The following is a 17637-nucleotide window of genomic DNA, read 5'->3' as shown; positions in this document are numbered from 1 at the left end:
GTCCTTTTCCTCTCAGAATCCATGGGAGGAGCCATGACCAATAAAAGGAAATGTTTCCCGAGGCCTGTGCAGCTAAGGGACTTATGGAAGTAAATGGTGATTACTAGGTGCCCATTACAACAGTGACTGTTTGGGGGCTGAGCACCTCAGGGCTCCCCTACACAAATGGAAGTCGGGAAATCTGGACCTCTCTCCAACCAACCTCTGGAATTCAGTCAGAACCACAGAAATCTCAGAATCCAACTCTTCAGCAGAACATGCAACACCCGCGTTGGCTCTCATGTCCGCCTTCTCAGTGGGAGTATCCTCTAGGGCCATCTATCTGAAGTGTAGGAAAACTGATACTGTTTTCTTGCCAAAAAGTAGATCTCAGCTAGAAAGCCTTTTTCATCAAAATATTTATGAAATGCGTAACTGCATGTGGCCTCAACTGTGTATGGGCTGTTAAAGGCTTGAGTGCCGGGCTAAAACCAGGAAAACTGTTACCCCCTTTTTCATGTTTGCAGAGCAGCTACTACTGCTCATAGTTGGGCCAGTCCTACGGCTTGTAAAAGAGGGAGTAAATACTCCAGAGTAAGATTCTGCTGAATTGGGATGGAGCTGGGGGTGAGGGGACTGAGTCAACCCTTCCAGGCAGTGGTTTTACAGCCCGTTCTTCTTGGTGTCCATCCTTTTGCCCTGATGGGGAACATAAGGCTTTCTTCTGGAAGGGATGACACATCCAGGTAATAGAAAAGAAAGCCAGAGACAGGCTTGGGAAGGGAGACAGGAGTTGCTTTTTTATTGACTTGGTCGTGGGTTTTGTAGTAGAGCCCCTTTGGGTTTAAGAGCATTCTGCTGCTTCCTTTTTTCTTCCTGCAACTTCTCCTGCTGTCTGAGCTGCCATGCCTGTAATCCAGCATCCATTTCCTGTGACAGCAGTACAACTCGTCTCTGAAACAGACAGGAAAACAGTGTGGATAACATCTGGGGCTTGAGCTCTGCACCATATATCCTTTCATTCACAGATCAAAGTCAGGTTTCAGCTGGAAAGTGACACCACTGCCTGGGGAAGGGGTGGAACCAGGTCCTGGGCTGGCAAGCAGGAGGAAGGAAGCAAAATGGGTGTCTACCACTGGTTTCTGCCCTAGGAGTGCCCCAGTCTATTCTCCCTTCTCACAGTACTGTTAAAACCTTCAGTGGCTAAAACCTACAAGTGAGGGGTACATGTCAGCTTAGGTGCCAACTCAGGACAAATTACAATTTAAATGTTCTCCCGCCAGTTACAGTTTGTTCTGGCTGGAGAGCTAGCCACTTACCGCAAACTTTTCCCTTTGGGCTTTTCTTCGAAGCTGGCCTTTCATTGGAGGAGCAGGGCGGCCATCTGCAGATAGAAGTGAAAGGAGAGGCAAGTGTTATAGAGTCTACAATACCCTGGCCAAGTGGCTGTGACAGCAAAGAGGGGAGAACCAATCTCAAGCTCCTCTCTTCTATTTCGTACCCACTGTAGCTTCATTCCCCTAGAACACTTCCTTCATCTTCAATGGTGAAGTATGCCAGAACCGCCAAGAATAAGCTCCTAGTCATGTTCCTACTCTACTCACCCCTCCTTAGCCTAGAATTCAAGGTTCTTTGTGATGCTGAATCTCGCGATGCTGAATCTCCTGTTTTATCTTCAGAAACCCTCCACTCAAGCAATCTGATTACTGTTCTACTCACCACTGAGTCCTTGCTGAATTCTATCTCACTCTATAATGAAATATCCTCTTTTCCTTTCCTTCCAGCCAAATTCTCATTCTTAGGCCTACCTCCAGCCCTACTTGTCCCAGAAACCCTTCTCTAACCTCTTCAACTTTGTTACTCTCTTCTGAAAGAAATGCATCTCCATCATTTAATATTTATCTATTTCGGGACATTTAAGGGCTTCCCTGTAGCTCAGACAGTAAAGAATCTGCCTGCAATGCAAGAGACCTGGGTTTGATCCCTGGCTCAGGAAGATCCCCTGGAGAAGGAAATGGCAATCCACTCCAGTATCCCTGCCTGGAGAATTCCATGGACAAAGGAACCTACTACCTGGGGACATTTACTGTACTACTGATTATTTTTAGTCTTATTTAGCTATCTCAAATTCTTCTGGAAAGAGACAGAACATTGAAATATTAATTAATCTTTAAAATGTCATGCTTTGTTTTTCCAGCTAAGACTTTAAGTTCCTTGGGATCAAGGACTATATCCCTTACTTTTACTGTAATATATATAGTGTAGGCACATAATAAAAATCTCATAACCATCTGCTGACCTGCTGGAAAAAAGAAAAATGCAGTATCTTGATCTCAAGTAGTTTATAATGGAGATTAAAAGGATACTTTCTACAAAGAGAATGAAAACTCTGCCAAAGTTTGAAGGCAAGACAAATAAGAGATATTATTCATCAAGAAAGGGAACCAATACTATGTACATCAGGTGTTTTACATTGGATGTTTCATTTTCTCCTTACAAGAACCATCTGAGATACATATCCTTTTACAGAAGTGGAAACTGAGAGATATAATTAACTTGTCCAAGACCATAAAGTTAGCAAGTAGAGAAGGAAGTCTGGATTAAGAATAAATTCTAGGACTTTCCTGGTGGTCCAGTGGTTAAGAATCCAATTTCCAATGCAGGGGACACGCTGTGGGGCAACTAAGCCTGTGCTGTGCCACAAAAGGAGCTAAGATCCCACATGTCTTGAGGCCAAAAAACAAAAACAAAAAAACCCGGCAAGACATAAACAAACAGAAACAATACTGTAACAAACTCAATAAAGACTTTAAAAATGGTTCGCATTAAAAAAAAAAAAAAATTTAAAAAAATTAACTCCAGAGTCCTTCCAATATTTCAAGAAAGCCTAGACTTCCTACAGTAAATAACAAGTAGAAAAAAATCTTCCCCATCCTCTTCAGCCACCACATATCTGATTAACCAGGTTTATACCCCTATAAATGGCAACCCTCTCCAGGACTCTTGCCTGGAGAATTCCAAGGACAGGAGCCTGGCGGACTAGAGTCCATGGGATTGCAGAGTGAGACACGACTGTGCGACTGACTTTCACTATTTTTTCTCATACTCCTACAAACTATACTCTGTGCTGTTGAAGGGGGCCTGATCTCTGCCCAGTGCTAGTCTTGGCTTTGCTATTACCTAGCTGTGTGCTCCCAGACAATTTACTTCTTTAGGCCTCAATTTTCCCACTTCTGAACTGGAATTCCAATGGAGTGGGGAGTGGCTTCAGCTTTTCTAAAGTCCTTCTTTTTAAGGCCTTTTTTTTTTTTTAAAAAGAAAGAAACTTTTTTCAAAGGGAACCCACCACCTCTGTCCTCACTCTTCTAAGCCTCTCTCAGAGGATCATTTAGGCAGCCTTTCAAAAAGCTCTCCCTGCATTTGGTAACAAACTCAACAATGTACTCCCCACACAGAAGGGCAGTTCTTTGTAACTTTTAAAAAATGTTTATTATTTAGTTGACTGTACCAGGTCTTAGTTGTGGGTGGCCTGCGGCATCTTTAGCTGCTGCAAGCAAATTCTCAGTTGTGGCACGTGCGATCTAGTTCCCTGATCAGATCGAACCCAGGCTCCCTGCATTGGGAGCACGGAGTCCTAGCCACTGAACCAACAGTGAAGTCCCCTTCCTAACTTTGAGAAAATCACGTCCCTCTTTGACAACACAAAGTCTTGTGTCTCCCCGGTGACCCCCTAAATCAGAATTATTTTCTGCTTATCCCCACAAGCCAAGAGATTCCGTCCAGCTTTACTTTCCACAGGTGTAGTTTAATTCACAAAGTAAACAACAGGGTTTCTTCCCTCCCAACTACAAATATAAAGTTCAGTGAGTTGTCCGCTCAGACACACCTCCACTTTGACACTCCTTCCCCCCACTCCCCTCTCCGCTACGTCCAGGGGCGTTCCCTCAGGGTGACAATCTCCGAAGTGGAGTTAACGGTCAGATCAGCGCTCACCCGCGTACGACCAGTCTGGGAGCTCCGTAAGGGGCCCGTAGCCGGAGGGGTTGGCAGCAAGGCCCTGCCTGGATGGAGAAAAACAGTTCGGTGAGGACTCAGGCCAACTTCTGGCCCCCCAGTTTCTTCCCGATGGGCACTCACCGGAGTCGCCACTGGCTGCCTGCCCGAGCCGCGGCGCCGCAATGCAGTCTCCGGACACCTGCTGGGAAAACGGGGCAGAGCTGGGAGAGAGGCCGCACAGCCAGCCCAGGGATCCGGGGCCCACCCCGACAAACTCCGGAGCCCACCGAACTCACACCCACTTACTAGAGAGCAGTATACCCAAAGCAGCCATGCTGAGGCGCAGGAGCCGGAAGTAGGTGTGGCCTCGCTGGCCACGCGCGACGCTGCGCGGGAAGCAGGAAGTCGCCATCTTGAATCTGGTTTTCAAACACGGGCCCCGCCATCTTGGCTCATCGTACGGAAAAGAGGGGCAAAACTGCTTCCAGGGTGTTTTGGGGGAGGGCGGTTGTTCTGAGTATGTGTTCTTAGTGTTGGGTGCAACTTTGTGGAAGTCGCGTCCTCTCAGACGAAACCGTTCTGAACTGTCTCCCCACAGCCTTCTATCTCCTAGCCGCGGTCACTAGTTCTTTGAAATTTATCTCAGTTGAGTAACATACACGTGACCTCATTCTGTCTTCTAGCATCACTGTAACATGTTTTCCTCAGCCGGAGTGAAATCTACAGTGAATCAAAATTAGGGTTTCAGTTCTCACTCATTTATCAAAGTTGAAGAGCTTACATGTGAGGAGCACTGTAGTCAGTGTGGAGAGCAAAGCAAAGGTCCCTATTCGGATACAGCTCCCAGTCTAGAGAAAGAGGACAGTAATCATACACATTACAGTAATATTATAGCTGAGATGAATACTGGGAAGGGAAGTAGGTGTTGCTTGTAAGCATATCATGAAAACTTGATCTGGAGTATAGTGTAAAAGAAGGCTTTCTTGAGGAAGCCGAATTGGAGCTAAGCCCTGATTCCATTTTATAAAGCTACCACCGCACATTGTGTACAATCCATGGGAAAGCCTTGTGAGGCAGGTACTAGTAAGTAGCAAACCCAGATCCTGTGGCTTCCTCCCTCTTTTTTTTTTTTATCTTAAATCATTTACAGACATACTTTTATTGTGCTTTGCAAGTACTGCATTTTTTTTTTTTTTTAAGTACTGCATTTTTTACGAATTGAAGGTTTGTAGCAACGTTGCATAGAACGTCTTATCAGTGCCAGATTTTTAAAGAGCATTTATTCACTTCGTGCCTCTGTGTCATATTTTGGTAATTCTTGAGATAGTTCAGGCTTTGGCATTACTGTTAAGGTGAACTGTGATCAGTGATCTTTGATGTTACTCTTGTAATTGTTTTGACATTTTTTAGCACTTTTTCAATTAAAGTTTGTTTTTTTTTTAAAAAAACATAGGGAGAGAGTGATGGACAGAGAAGCCTGGAGTGCTGTAGTTCATGGAGTTGCAAAGAGTCAGACATGACTGAAAAATAACAAATGCTAGTCACACTTAATAGACCATAATGTAGTGTAAACGTAATGTTACATGTACTGGGAGACTAAAAAATTCATGTGATTGTCTTTATTGTGATATTTCTTTTATTATGGTGGTCTGAAACTGAACCTGAACTATCTTGAGGTATGCCTGTACTTACCCTGGGGAAGTCATTTATCTTTAACTTCATTGACAAAAAAGCTGAATATATCACATTATAAAACATTTTAAAAATGATAACGTAAGTGAAAGTGCTATAAAAATGGTGAAGCTTTTACAGAAGTGTCCATTACTCTTGTGCTAGGCTAGACAGTTAAATACATGCTGACTAGGGAAACCTGAGGGAGTGGTGTAATGGTCTATCTGGAAGTTTATCATTTCCTTCTGCAAGACTGGGAAGTTTTTCCACAGGAGGTGGCTCTGAACTGCACTTTGAAAGAGGGGAAGGGTGGATCCTGGTTTAAGGAGTAAAAGGCGGCTGTTTGGATAACAATAAGAATGGTATAGGGGAGGGCTGAACTAGAAAAAAAGATGAGAATGAAACAACCTTGGCTATAAGCCAATGGATGGACCCAAAAACTTAGCAAGGGAAGTAAGACAGTAGAGTACCGTTACCATTTTACATTCGTACACTTAATTTTCAGTTATCAAAACACTTCTGTATAAATGATATAAACACTTCTATTGAAATTTTCACAATAAACCTATAAAGTAGATAAGACAGAGCAGGAAGCAGTCACTATGGAGATTGCTTGTAATTTTCAGAGATCAGGAAATTGAAGCAAAATGTGGCTGTGGATTTATTTTACAGTTGCAACAATGACTGAGTAACACCTTTCCCAAGCCAGCCTACATGTGTCATTGGCTGGTTCTGAGAGGCAGCTGAGGCAGACAGCACTGAAATCCCATCACATAATTTACAGTTGGACAATCAAGTAATAGAAACCAAGGACTGGAAAAATAAAGTCGGTGTTAACATTCAAGATTCACAGGAAAGCAGGCTGGCACTACCATCAACACTATATAAAGAAGTTAAACCAGCAATACTCCTGTCTTCTAGTAACTCGTACACTATGGGTACAAAATCATAGAAAAGACCACATGCATTAAGGTGAACTGATAATGTAGATGATAATTTCTCCAAAGACATACAGATAGCTAATACACACATGAAGAGATGCTCACCATCACTCATTAGAGAAATGCAAATCAAAACTACAATGATAAATCATCTCACGCTAGACAGAATTGCCATAATCAAAAAATCCACAAACAATAAGTCCTGGAGAATGTGTGGAGAAAAGGGAACCCTCCTGCACTGCTGATGGGAATATAAATTGATACAGTCACTATGGAAGACAGTATGGAGATTCCTTAAAAAACTAGGAATAAAACCACCATATGACCCAGCAATGCCACTTCTAGGCATGTACCCTGAAGAAACCAAAACTGGAAAAGACACATGTACCCCAATGTTCATTGCAGCACTATTTACAGTAGTTAAGACATAGAAACAACCTAGATGTCCATCGACAGATGAATGGATAAAGAAGTTGTGGTACATATACACAATGGAATATTACTTAGCCATTAAAAGGAACACATTTGAGTCAGTTCTAATGAGGTGGATGAACCTAGAACCTATTATACAAAGTAGGTCAGAAAGAGAAAAACAAATATCATATATTAATACATATATATGAATTCTAGATGGATGGTACTGATGAAACTTCTTAGAGCAGCAATGCAGACACAGACATAGAGAACAGACTTATGGACAAGGGTGGGGGGAAAGAGGAAGAGGGTGAGATGAATAGTGTAGTATGGAAGAATATACACTAACAGATGTAAATAGAAAGTCAATGGAAATTTGTTGTATGACTCAGGGAACTCAAACTGGGGCTCTGTAACAACCTAGAGGGGTGGGAATGGGCAGGAGGTGGGAGAGAGATTCAAGAGGGAGGGGGCATATGTAAACCTGTGGTTAATTCATGTTGATGTATGACATAAATCAATATTGTAAAGAAATCACCAAAGATAAATAAATGTTAGCAAAAAATAATGTAGACAGTATGAACTCCACATGCAAAAGTGAACACATGTACTAGTTTAATAGCTGTGGGAGTCAAGGAGCCAGGGCTGGAGGATTTCAGGGCAGGATGGGAAGCTAAATCTGAAAAACTGGGGAATGCGGGAAGGGAAAGTTCTTTGGAAGGAAGATAAGTTCAGCCTTTGACGTGGTTGGAGTGATGTGGCAGGGGGACAATCTGTGGGTTGTAAATAGCAGGAAATAGGTGTTAGGATTTTGAGAGGGACAGAAAAAGAGAACTCTAGGTGCTGACAGCTAACATCATCGGCATTCTCAGGGACCTTATGGAACACTGTTGCAGGGGGAGGGTTTTGGCACTTGGACAGCACTCCGCAGTGACTTCACCAGACTCTAAGCCACAGGAAAGTGGCTTCATCATCCCCTAACTCAATGTCTTTCAACCTCTGGACTTCATCTGGCAAAGGCTGGAGGTAACAATGGTGAGAAATATCAGGAATCTGAGCTCCATGTCTTTCCCCCCTTAAAGTCCTTTGCCTCTCAAGGGCTTCACACCATGACCTGTATTTGGCGTTAACATTTTGTTTAACCACTGATGTTTTTGTCCAACACGTTTACTCAAATATCGTTCTGTCAGGTCTGTATAGAGTAATTTCTGTACAAGTGCACTGAGAATTTTGGTTCTTTTCAAACTGTTGTGATGAGTAATGATGACTTTGGAGAAAAAACATAAGTAAGGCTGACTCTGGGTGGCTAATTCTACCTCATTTTGCAACCTCTTCCCCTTTCAGCATTGGGTGACTAAATTCTAAATTTGAAGAAGAGCGGAACTATTTGGGAAGTGTCTTGTTTCACATTCCTTCTTAGGACAGCTCAACAAAGATCTAAATCACTTGTCACTCTACGCAAGAACTGTGGGAACTGACAGCTATAAACCACCCACTCACACAATACATAGCTTTGCATATTATTTCCTTATTGCTTATGTAATTTATTGTAACATATTCCTTTTCTATTCCCATGGCTGTCAAATCCTTGCTCATTCAGTATAGGCTAAATTGTGTGTTAAATGCCCCAGCTTCAACATGGGTAAATTATAACCTCAGGGCTACAATTTTTTTTTCTTGCCTTGTCCCTGGGAAGTCTCTTAAGCTGTGTGCCTTTCCACCAGACAGGTCTTGAAGGTGGGTGGTTCGTTATGAATCTCTGCAGTGAATCTTTGGCTTCAAAAGATGCCAAAGCTGGACTGTCCATAAAGTATACAAAAGGAAATTGTATTATTTACAAGTCATCTTTTAGTTTTAAAACGTGGTGAAACATTTCCAGATTCCTTTCCTTGAATTAGCCCAGCAACTCCCTTTTATTGGGTTCAGGAAAGGTACGGTGGGGACTCCAGCCTCTGGGGTACCCTCAGCTCTGACATCTTTGGTTACGTGCTGCCTCCTGGCGGCGGCTCTACGGCCTGACACCTTCCAGCCGGGTGGAGACCACTTGCTTTAATTTGGGATCTCGAAGCTGACGCAACAGCTTCCCCGAGGGGGCGGAGAGTTGAGTCGCCCTTCCGGGAGACCCCTCCCCTGGCTCCTAGCGGGAACGTCTCCCTCCCCTCCCCCAAGGGGCTTTGCGGTCCAGAGTCCCTCCGGAGTTTCAGCCGAGAACGTCTCGGGGCTGGAGGCAGGGTTGCCAGGGTTTGGGGCCCTCGCCCAGAGACCCTCGGGCCCGCGAGCTCGAGCTGGATTGTGGGGGGAGGGAAGAGGAAGCTGAGCGCTCGTGGGGCGGAGGACGCCTCTAAGGGTATCCGCGGTCATTTTCATTGCCCAAGGGCAGCGCAGCTCTGGCTGAGCGAGGACAGGGCAGGGGAGCGGGTTGCGGGGCCTCTCGGTTCTCGAACCTTTGCGATCTTCGATTACACCCACCACAATCTCCCCGCTTCTAGCGCCTCCTGCAGCCCGGGGAGGGGCGGGGGCCGCTTGGCCAAGTGGAGGGAACGAAGGGGTGCAGGTGAGGTGAGGTCCTGGTGCCCCAGCGCAGAGCCCGCCTCGGCCTCCGCAGCCAGATCTGGACATCGGGGGCTAACCGAGCTCTCCAGAGGGCTTTGGGGACGGGCAGTGGCTGGGTCGGGGTTGGGAAGGCGAGACCTTGGGGCTGCAGACACGGAAAGAGGGCCGAAAGCGGGAAGTAACGGGAAACGACGGGGACGACGTCAAGGGGCGGGGCGGAGAGCCAGGCTGGGGGGCAGAGTGGGAGACCGGGGCAAAGGTGAGCGCGGCGCGCCGGCCCGGCGGGGGCGGGGGGAGGGGCGGGGGGCGAGGGGCGCTGCGGGGCGGGGCTGGGAAAAGAGTTCCCGCTGAAGGAGCTCCTGCAGGGTCCGCTCTGCTCGAGCCCACCTGCATCTGCGTGAACCTGAGCACTCGCCTCACTCCGCCTTCGTCCCCTCTGTCCTTTCACCGCTTCGCCGACGTCGCGCCCTGTTCTCGCCGCGCCCAGACCGGCCACCTGAGCCTGGGTGTGGGACAGCAGCACAGAGCTTCCGATCGATCGCGGAAGGCGCGTTAATGAGGTGCTTTTTGTTTTTGTTTTCCCATTGATGAAACAGAAAGTCCCTTTCAAACCATTCTAGGCCTCCCAGTAAAACTGAGAAAACTATACTTTTTCCTTCCCTTCGACCCATTACTATCAAAAAGGGTTGATACCTTTCAAAGTTTCATGGGAGCCAGGCCAGCAGCAGCATAGGAGGGCCTGAAGAGCAAGTGCAAGACATTCCCGGAGCGCAACTTGGAAACCAGTCTAGGAAGAAAGGCATTATTCATTCAGTTATTCTTCCAGCAAACCTTTTTTTGACTGTCTACACGGACCCTGCGCTGGAGATACCGGTGAATGAAGAAGCTCCCGTGGGGCTATGTTCTAGTGGGGGAAGTGACAACAAACTCACTCCAGGTGATAGCTAATGCCTTTGAAGAAAAGTCAGGCATGGTGAAGGGGATGGAGATTGGCTGAAGGAAGAAGTTACTCCTTCAGAGACTCCTCAGGGAAGGTCTCTTGAGAGTGGTGTTTAAGCACAGACCTGAATGGAATGAGTGAGACAAGGAGCAATATCATGGGGAAGAATGTTCCAGGCCAAGGGAACAGCAAATGCAGATGCCTTGAGATGTCAGGGCTTCTGTGGCAACAGCAAGGGGGCCAGCGTGGCTGGAGTGAGGGGAGGTGGGTAGGGGCCAGTTCCAACAGGGGCAGCCTTAGGACTGTCTTCCTAGGATTTCCCTCATTAACAACTTGGCCCTGAGTCCAGGGTGGGATTAAGGGGCAGGCCAGCCTGGGTCTAAAGGGGCACTGAATTATCCTGGAGTAATTCAGACTTTTGGAGCCGATGAGCTCTGCTTTCTTTCTCTTGGTGAACTGTAAGTTGGCTCCCTTCCACTGACAGAATCCTTGATGACTGTTTACCTAGACCACCTGTCTCTAGAATAATTGTGCAACTTGCAGGTACAGGTATTAATACAAGTTGCCTAAAGGCAGTGGTCACAGCTGGAATTCGGAAAATGCTGCACCTCGCTGTGAAGTGCCACTCCCTGAGACTTGTGCTATTGTCTACATTCAGAATCGTTTGATATGCCTACCAAGAAACTGTCTGCTTCAGAAAACTGCATGTAATGAATTCATGCCTTAAACTCTACTCTTGAATAGAAAGAATGAGGCTTCCAATTTTTATTCTGAGAGAATCGGTATTCCCCCACTTCTGCTAAGTAAACATTCAACAGATATTTAAATAATCTTGGTTTAAGGGGGTGCCAACTCATTAAATTGCCCAGGGTGCCAGGGCTTGCTCTGGTCCACTTGCCTGGCTCTTACCTGGGTTGCCACGTGTCACCTGAACCAGTTGGGGACCTGAGGTGTGAGCAGGTTTGCTTAGTGTTTGGGTGTGTGCATGGCTGTGCCCCCCACAACTGGCCTTCCTCGGCATGTGTTGCCCTACATAGGGATTGAAGTGGCTGAGGCTTTTACGATGAGAGCACAGAGTTCTAATGCCCTAACCATGGATCTTGTGCCCTCCACAGGACCAAAGATAGTATGTGAGTGGGAGTTGAGCAGGGAATGGAATGAGGGGCCAGGGGAGTTGTAAAGGGCATCAAGGGGCTTTCCTGGTGGCTCAGTGATAAAGAATCCTGCAAAGCAGGAGACACAGGAGACATGGGTTTGATTCCTGGGTTGGGAAAATCCCCTGGAGGAGGGCATGGCAACCCTCTCCAGTATTCTTGCCTGGAGAATCCAATAGACAGAGGAGCCTGGTGGACTACAGTCCATGGGGTCACAAAGAGTCTGAAGCCACTGAGCATGCACGCATGCAAAGGGCATCAAGAGAGTACCCCAGGTCACTGGGAGAACTTAAGAACTGAGTAAAGGTAGGACAGCCAGGTAGTTCAGGGACTGAGGCGGGTGGGGGAGGAACCGAGGCTCCGGGTTGAGAAGGTGCCTGGAGGCAGGCAGCCGTTGAGGTCCTCAGGGTCTGAACAAGCAGTCCCAGCTCCAACTCGTTCCCTGGCCCCTCCCCACTGCCGGCCAGAGTCACACATGTGTTTTCCTGTTTTCCGTTTCGGTCCCCGGAGTCACCCTCTGCCTTTTCTGCTCCTCAGAGTCAACAGTTACTGGAGCTTGAGCCTTACCCCTTGTTCCCTTTCCCAGCGCCGGCCCCTCTTCCAGAGAGCTGGAAGCTCCTCCTTGCACCTGTCCAAAGGTCTCAGACAGGTAAGTGATGGGATGGGCGGGACAATGGGCAAGAGGGAAAGTGCTTGCGGGAGGAGAATGGAGCGAGTCCTGAAAATTGTTTGTTTCCTAGCCTCAGCCCTCCCCAGTCTCAGCCCTCTGCCATGAGACTTCAGCCCTATGTTAGTGGAAGCCATGGTCATTGAAGTAAATCCTTTCTTGCTTGCTTGTTGCACTTTTTTTTTTTTTTAAGAGACTGTGGTAGTGGAATACAGAAAAACAAATGGAGAACTGGGGAGGGAGGAGCTGAGCTTCCAGCTTGGAGGGAATTCAGCTGTAGCAGAGAGTGTCTGTTTTCTGTTTCTGTCTTTTGGGGAGCCAGCACAGTCCAGTTGGAGCTAGGATGGCAGTACCTGGTATCTGGGGGAGAAAGTGCCTTCCCACCTCAGCCACCTGAGCTTGACTGAGGAACTGTACGCTGGTTCCTGGAGGAGGTGTGTTTGGGTTTTGCCATTCATGGGAGGAGTCAGGGCAGGGGCTTCACTGGCTGCTGTGCCTGGCGCTGCCTGCTGAGAGCCCTGCTTCTTGTGTTCCCTGAACCCCTGAATCTGAAACTTCTTCTATTGGATGAGTGTGTTGTCCTGTAATCTCCACTAGGTCCTCAGAGATGTATGCACCTCAGGAACGCTGGTTATCTCCTGAGGTTCTAGACTCTGCAAGATTCTCTTGTAAAGCCTGGGGTAAGAGAACATTTCAGGGCAGGTCATGCTGGTCCCAGGCTGCCTGAATGGTTGGAAGCATTACCCTGAGAGCTGGGGTCTTAGGAAGGAATGTGAACCACCAAGGATGGTGCCTTCCTTCCCACAGAGCTGGTGCTGGGCAGTAGTTGAGAAAAGATGGGGCATCTTTTCTCTCAAGTCAGCCTCCTCTGTCCAGTTTGAGTAGGTTTATTGAAGAGTAGGCTAGGAAGAGGATTCTATTCTTATAGATAAAGCATTTCCTGGTGAGACCACTAGGGTGTGCTGTTTGCTGGAGTGTGAGTTTCACCCCCAGTGGGTGATGAGGATTTTGGTACTTAGCAGATACCACCAACCAGGAACTAAACCCTGCACACGTCACTCCCCACTCACTGTCACGGTTTCCTCTTCTCTCGTCCCCTTCATCCCTTTCCACTATGTCCCATTAGGACACATACCCATCCTTGGTGCCAGGGAATTTGATCTTAAAAAGCCTGGCATGATGATGTGTTTCCATGTGCTTTGTTTGCGTTAGAAGTGGGCTCCCTAGAAATAGCAGCACTGCCAGGAGGACTTGTAATCACCTCTCATCCCTGCTAAGGGATGAGAAAGGGCAGAAGCAATCAGGGAGGAGATGGACAGGCTTTGTTGGAGTCTTTAGCCTGGACTTCAGGCTGAAGGATGGCGGAGACTTTCTTTTAATCTAATCACATCCTCCTCTAGATAATTCATTAGGGAGCCATCTAAAGTGCTTTCTTGCCTAAGAGGAGGGCTAGAGACTGGGCAGGTCAGAGTGGCTGGGGAGGCTGAAGAGACAGAGCTTGGGCTGTGTTGGCTAGCCTGCCCGCCTACCTTGCTACTTTGGCATCCTGGGAGGTGACTTAGTGTCTGCCTTGTGGGGCTGCTGGCAGAATTAAATGAGATAAGGCATGTAGATGTTCAGCAGTGTGTCTGGCTTAGGTAAGTGCTCGATAAATGACAGTTACTGTTACAGAAGCATTTCGCGGGGAGCTGGGAGAAAAGGACAGTCTTCTGGATGGATTTCAAGATGTTTTTGTGAGGGTGGCTTGGGAGACATGTGATCTCTGGGGAGGCTAACAGCAGAATCAGCTTCCTTGGGGTTAAAAAAAAGTTTAAGGGACTAGATTGGGAGGTTGTAGGGTGGAGATAAGGCCCCCTGGGGCTTTTTCGATCTTAGTTCTCTGATAATTGAATAAGGAAAGGGGGTGGGAAAGGGCTTGAGAAGGGATAGAAAGGCAGTTGCATTTCAAAATGAACACATTTCTGTTGGTAAAAGAAATCAGGAATACCAAATTTAAGTAGCCTCTGAAAGCAAAAATTCTGTTTTTAGAGGCTACTTAAATGCTCAACTTCCTCTGTTTTGGACCTCTCCAGTATAGCTCTGGAGAGGTTCTTTCCAGAATAAAATTCTGGAAATAAAATTATTTCCCCATATTTTTAGGAAATTGGAGTAAACTTGTATTTGGGGAAGGTGTTTGTAGGAATTTATGCAGAGATCCTGGTATGTTTTCTCAAGGATGAAAGGATATGTGAGTGGGGCACAGATGCAGCCAGAGGTTTGAGTCTCATATTTTGATCTTGGAAGCAGCCTGGGCTCAGCCCTCGGGTCATGGCACAAATTTCGGGCAGCCACCATCACTGTATGTGGGGAAGTGTGCAGAGTTCTCTTAGGACACTTGGTCACGAGTGGGACTGTACTTACACTTCCTCTAATCTGCATGTGAACAAACGTCTGTTACAACGTGCCGCGTTCCTGCCTTTCTAGTGGTGGGGTGAGAGAAGGAGGGCTAAGGTGGGGCCTGGAGGACTGGGAGAGAGGGCTGTGCCTTCCTTCTCGGCTGCAGCCCTGTCCTCAGCTGATGTGCTCGGGGTTGGGCGGGGCGGGGGGGAACTTCCCTGGGGTTGCAGAAACTGCACTCAGCTGACCATGGGTCCTTTCTTCTGGGCCCCCAGTCCTGGAGCAGAGCTGACAAAGGAGATTCCTGAGAGCGCCTTCTTATCGCAGAAACTGCTGAGCCAAGAGCTCCTAGCCTTCCTCTTGTAGAAGTGAAAGGCCAGTGAACCTTGGACCCAGACAGTTGCTTAACACCCCTCCCTCTTCCTCCCCCCTCCCTTCTTGACTTCTTGATTTGACATAAATCCACAAGCATTTGCCTAGCCTTTCCTTTTACTGAAACTCAGGAGGGATCAGACCACAGCTCTCAGAGGCTGGTCTCTGTGTGGCTGGCTGCTGCCGGCGCCCTGCTTCCTTCAGGGCTGGGGAGTGAGTGTGCTTCCCCGCTTCCCCTCAGCCCTGCTCATCTTGCCCAGTCTGCCTTTACTGCTCTGCAGTGTCCAGTCGCTTCCTTTCCTGAGTGCCTCTAGCCCTAGGATCTGTCCACTTGCTTGGCCAGCCTGGCCTGTCTTCCTTCTAGCTTTTCCTGCTCTGCGATGCCCGGCATTTGCTACCCCTTCAGCTGTTTCCTTGCCTCGGCTTTGGTGCTGTCTCTGCAGTGGCAACACCTGGGTGGGGGGTGGTCATCAGCCGCCTCCAGTCATCTCTAGTTGGGCTGTACATTTGGAGCACCCATCTCTCATCCGTACCTTTTTTGGGTGATGCAACTATGCAGGGATTTGATGGCTAGAGGCCTGCAGTACTAGGGGCTGTGGTATCTGGGAAAGGAAAAGCATGGAAAAGAGAAGGGCCTGTCTTCTTTCTGGATGGGGCTGGGCTGCTTGGCCTTGGCTGGGGCTGAAGAGTTCAGCTGTTGTTATGGGATGCTCCCTGAGCAGGGGCATGGCTGTGAGTTTCCAGAGAAAGGGATCGCTGAAGCTTTTAGGTTTGCCAGAGCCAGGTCCTTGGGTGAAAAGGGCGATGTTGTGTTGAGAACCCACAGGTTAGCTGCTTGCAAGTTTGGTTTCCAAGGTTGCATCTCATCACGTGACAGATGAGGCTGAAATTGGAGGGAAGACAGACTTTTAGGGGGTAAGGCTGAAACACAGGCTGACGTCCTGATAGTGACACCTGGGAACTGCCAAACTGCTTGTCTTCCTGTCTCCAGTGAGCTCAGATAGAACCAGAATTTAGTTTTCTATTTTGTAAATCAGGTGGGAAGTGCTGGCCTAATGATGAGAAACATGTTTTCTCTCTGAGAAATGAGTGCCTTTCTTTTAAGATTCAAGTTGGGGACATTTTGATGAGCCAGATGGAGAAGAGATTCCATTCAGAGGCAAAGGGTCTCCAAAATGGTGGGCGTGGGTGGATTGCCTATGCTGTTTCTGGGGCGCAGAGTTCTCTGTAATTGCCAACCTGATATATATCTTCATCTTTCTTCCTTAGAGGGCAATGCCAGGAAGCTGGTGAAGGCTTTCTTCTCCTCCACCATGGTTGACGGCGTTAAATATGAAGTGGCCTCCCAGCAGGAGAGGGACGCCACCCCCTTGGCCGATGATGCCAGCCCCAAGCCAGAGCAGGTGCAGCTGAAGAAGGAGATCTCGCTGCTGAATGGCGTGTGCCTGATTGTGGGGAACATGATTGGTTCTGGCATCTTTGTCTCCCCCAAAGGCGTGCTCATCTACAGTGCCTCCTTTGGCCTCTCCCTGGTCATCTGGGCAGTCGGGGGCGTCTTCTCTGTCTTCGGGGCACTTTGTTATGCAGAACTGGGCACCACCATTAAGAAATCTGGGGCCAGCTACGCCTACATCCTTGAGGCCTTTGGGGGACTCCTTGCCTTCATCCGTCTCTGGACCTCGCTCCTCATCATCGAGCCCACTAGCCAGGCCGTCATCGCCATCACCTTTGCCAACTACCTGGTGCAGCCCATCTTCCCAAACTGCTTAGCCCCCTATGCTGCTGCCCGCCTGCTGGCTGCTGCCTGCATCTGTAAGTGGGGCTGGGGCAGGAGGTATGGGGTGGAGCCAGGGGCAGAGGCTGGGGTGTGAGTCAGCTTAGCTGATATGGAACTAGAAAGGAATGCCTCAGGCAAACACTTTTGTTGTTACTGTGTGCGCTAAGTGTGAAAATTCAAGGGCTTCAGTGTCCAAAAAAAAAAAAAAATCCTTTCTTCCAACTTCTCACTGTAAACATCTTTAACAGTCTCTGCCCTTGCTGACCTTTACCTTCAAGAGATGTAGTTTTGTTCTGTTTTACAAAAATGGGGTTCTAGTACACATATATTTCTACAGTTATTTTTTTCCCAGAATTTATCAGTAGTGTTCTTTTCGACATACAGATCTACTTAAAAAAAAAAAGCTTCCATGTTATTGCATGTTAATTTTAAGGCTACATTGTTTATTTAACTAATCAGGCCTCTGTTAATGGCCATTTCAGTTGATTCCAGTTTTTAAAAATAACACGCCCATGAATATCCTATTGTGTTTGCATGAGTTTTTTGTGGGCTAGATTCTTTTCTTTTTTTAAACTTACTTTATTGAAGTGTAGTTGATTTACAGGGCTGTGTTAATTTCTGCTGTACAACGAAGTGATTCAGTTATACATACATATACATTCTTTTTTTTTTTTAACGTTCTTTTTTATATTCATTCCCATTATGGAATATCACAGGATATTGAATATAGTTCCCTGTACTATACAGTAGGACCTTGTTGCTTATCCATTCTATATATGATAGTTGTGTGGGCGCTA

The 17637-nt window shown here is 47.2% G+C and overlaps 2 protein-coding genes across 13 annotated transcripts in view; one reads left to right on the top strand and one right to left on the bottom strand.

The window, feature by feature from the left end:
- Positions 1 to 753: 753 nt before the first annotated feature.
- Positions 754 to 4418, bottom strand: MRPL52 (mitochondrial ribosomal protein L52). Of its 5 annotated transcripts, none has more exons than XM_043919534.1 (5): positions 4282 to 4402; positions 4117 to 4177; positions 3973 to 4040; positions 1299 to 1363; positions 754 to 933 (listed from the first exon to the last, which is right to left on the bottom strand). In XM_043919534.1, the coding sequence occupies exons 1-5, from the start codon at positions 4385 to 4387 to the stop codon at positions 781 to 783; spliced, it is 453 nt and encodes a 150-aa protein (XP_043775469.1). In that variant the 5' UTR covers positions 4388 to 4402; the 3' UTR covers positions 754 to 780. The 5 variants fall into 5 exon arrangements, with proteins under 5 accessions (XP_043775469.1, XP_043775473.1, XP_043775471.1 ...); XM_043919538.1 differs by having other exon boundaries at positions 1292 to 1363; positions 4117 to 4174; positions 4282 to 4370; XM_043919536.1 differs by having other exon boundaries at positions 4117 to 4174; positions 4282 to 4363.
- Positions 4419 to 9138: 4720 nt separating this feature from the next.
- The window catches only part of SLC7A7 (solute carrier family 7 member 7), a 34879-nt gene continuing 26380 nt past the window's right edge, over positions 9139 to 17637 (top strand). The window contains exons 1-4 of one of the 8 annotated variants that reach the window (XM_043919524.1): positions 9139 to 9348; positions 10042 to 10114; positions 12186 to 12297; positions 16333 to 16875. In XM_043919524.1, coding sequence (XP_043775459.1) covers positions 16377 to 16875 — 499 coding nt within the window. In that variant the 5' untranslated portion in view covers positions 9139 to 9348; positions 10042 to 10114; positions 12186 to 12297; positions 16333 to 16376. Of the gene's footprint in view, positions 9556 to 9583; positions 10115 to 12185; positions 12298 to 15156; positions 15277 to 15880; positions 15979 to 16332; positions 16876 to 17637 lie in introns of those variants that run through there. The other 7 variants (XM_043919528.1, XM_043919526.1, XM_043919525.1 and 4 more) reach the window with 7 other exon arrangements.

The sequence above is a fragment of the Cervus elaphus genome, chromosome 12 (genome assembly GCF_910594005.1).
Source record: "Cervus elaphus chromosome 12, mCerEla1.1, whole genome shotgun sequence".
Taxonomy (NCBI): domain Eukaryota; kingdom Metazoa; phylum Chordata; class Mammalia; order Artiodactyla; family Cervidae; genus Cervus; species Cervus elaphus.
Note: the sequence above shows the minus strand (reverse complement) of the source record. Positions and strands in the feature narration are given on the sequence as shown.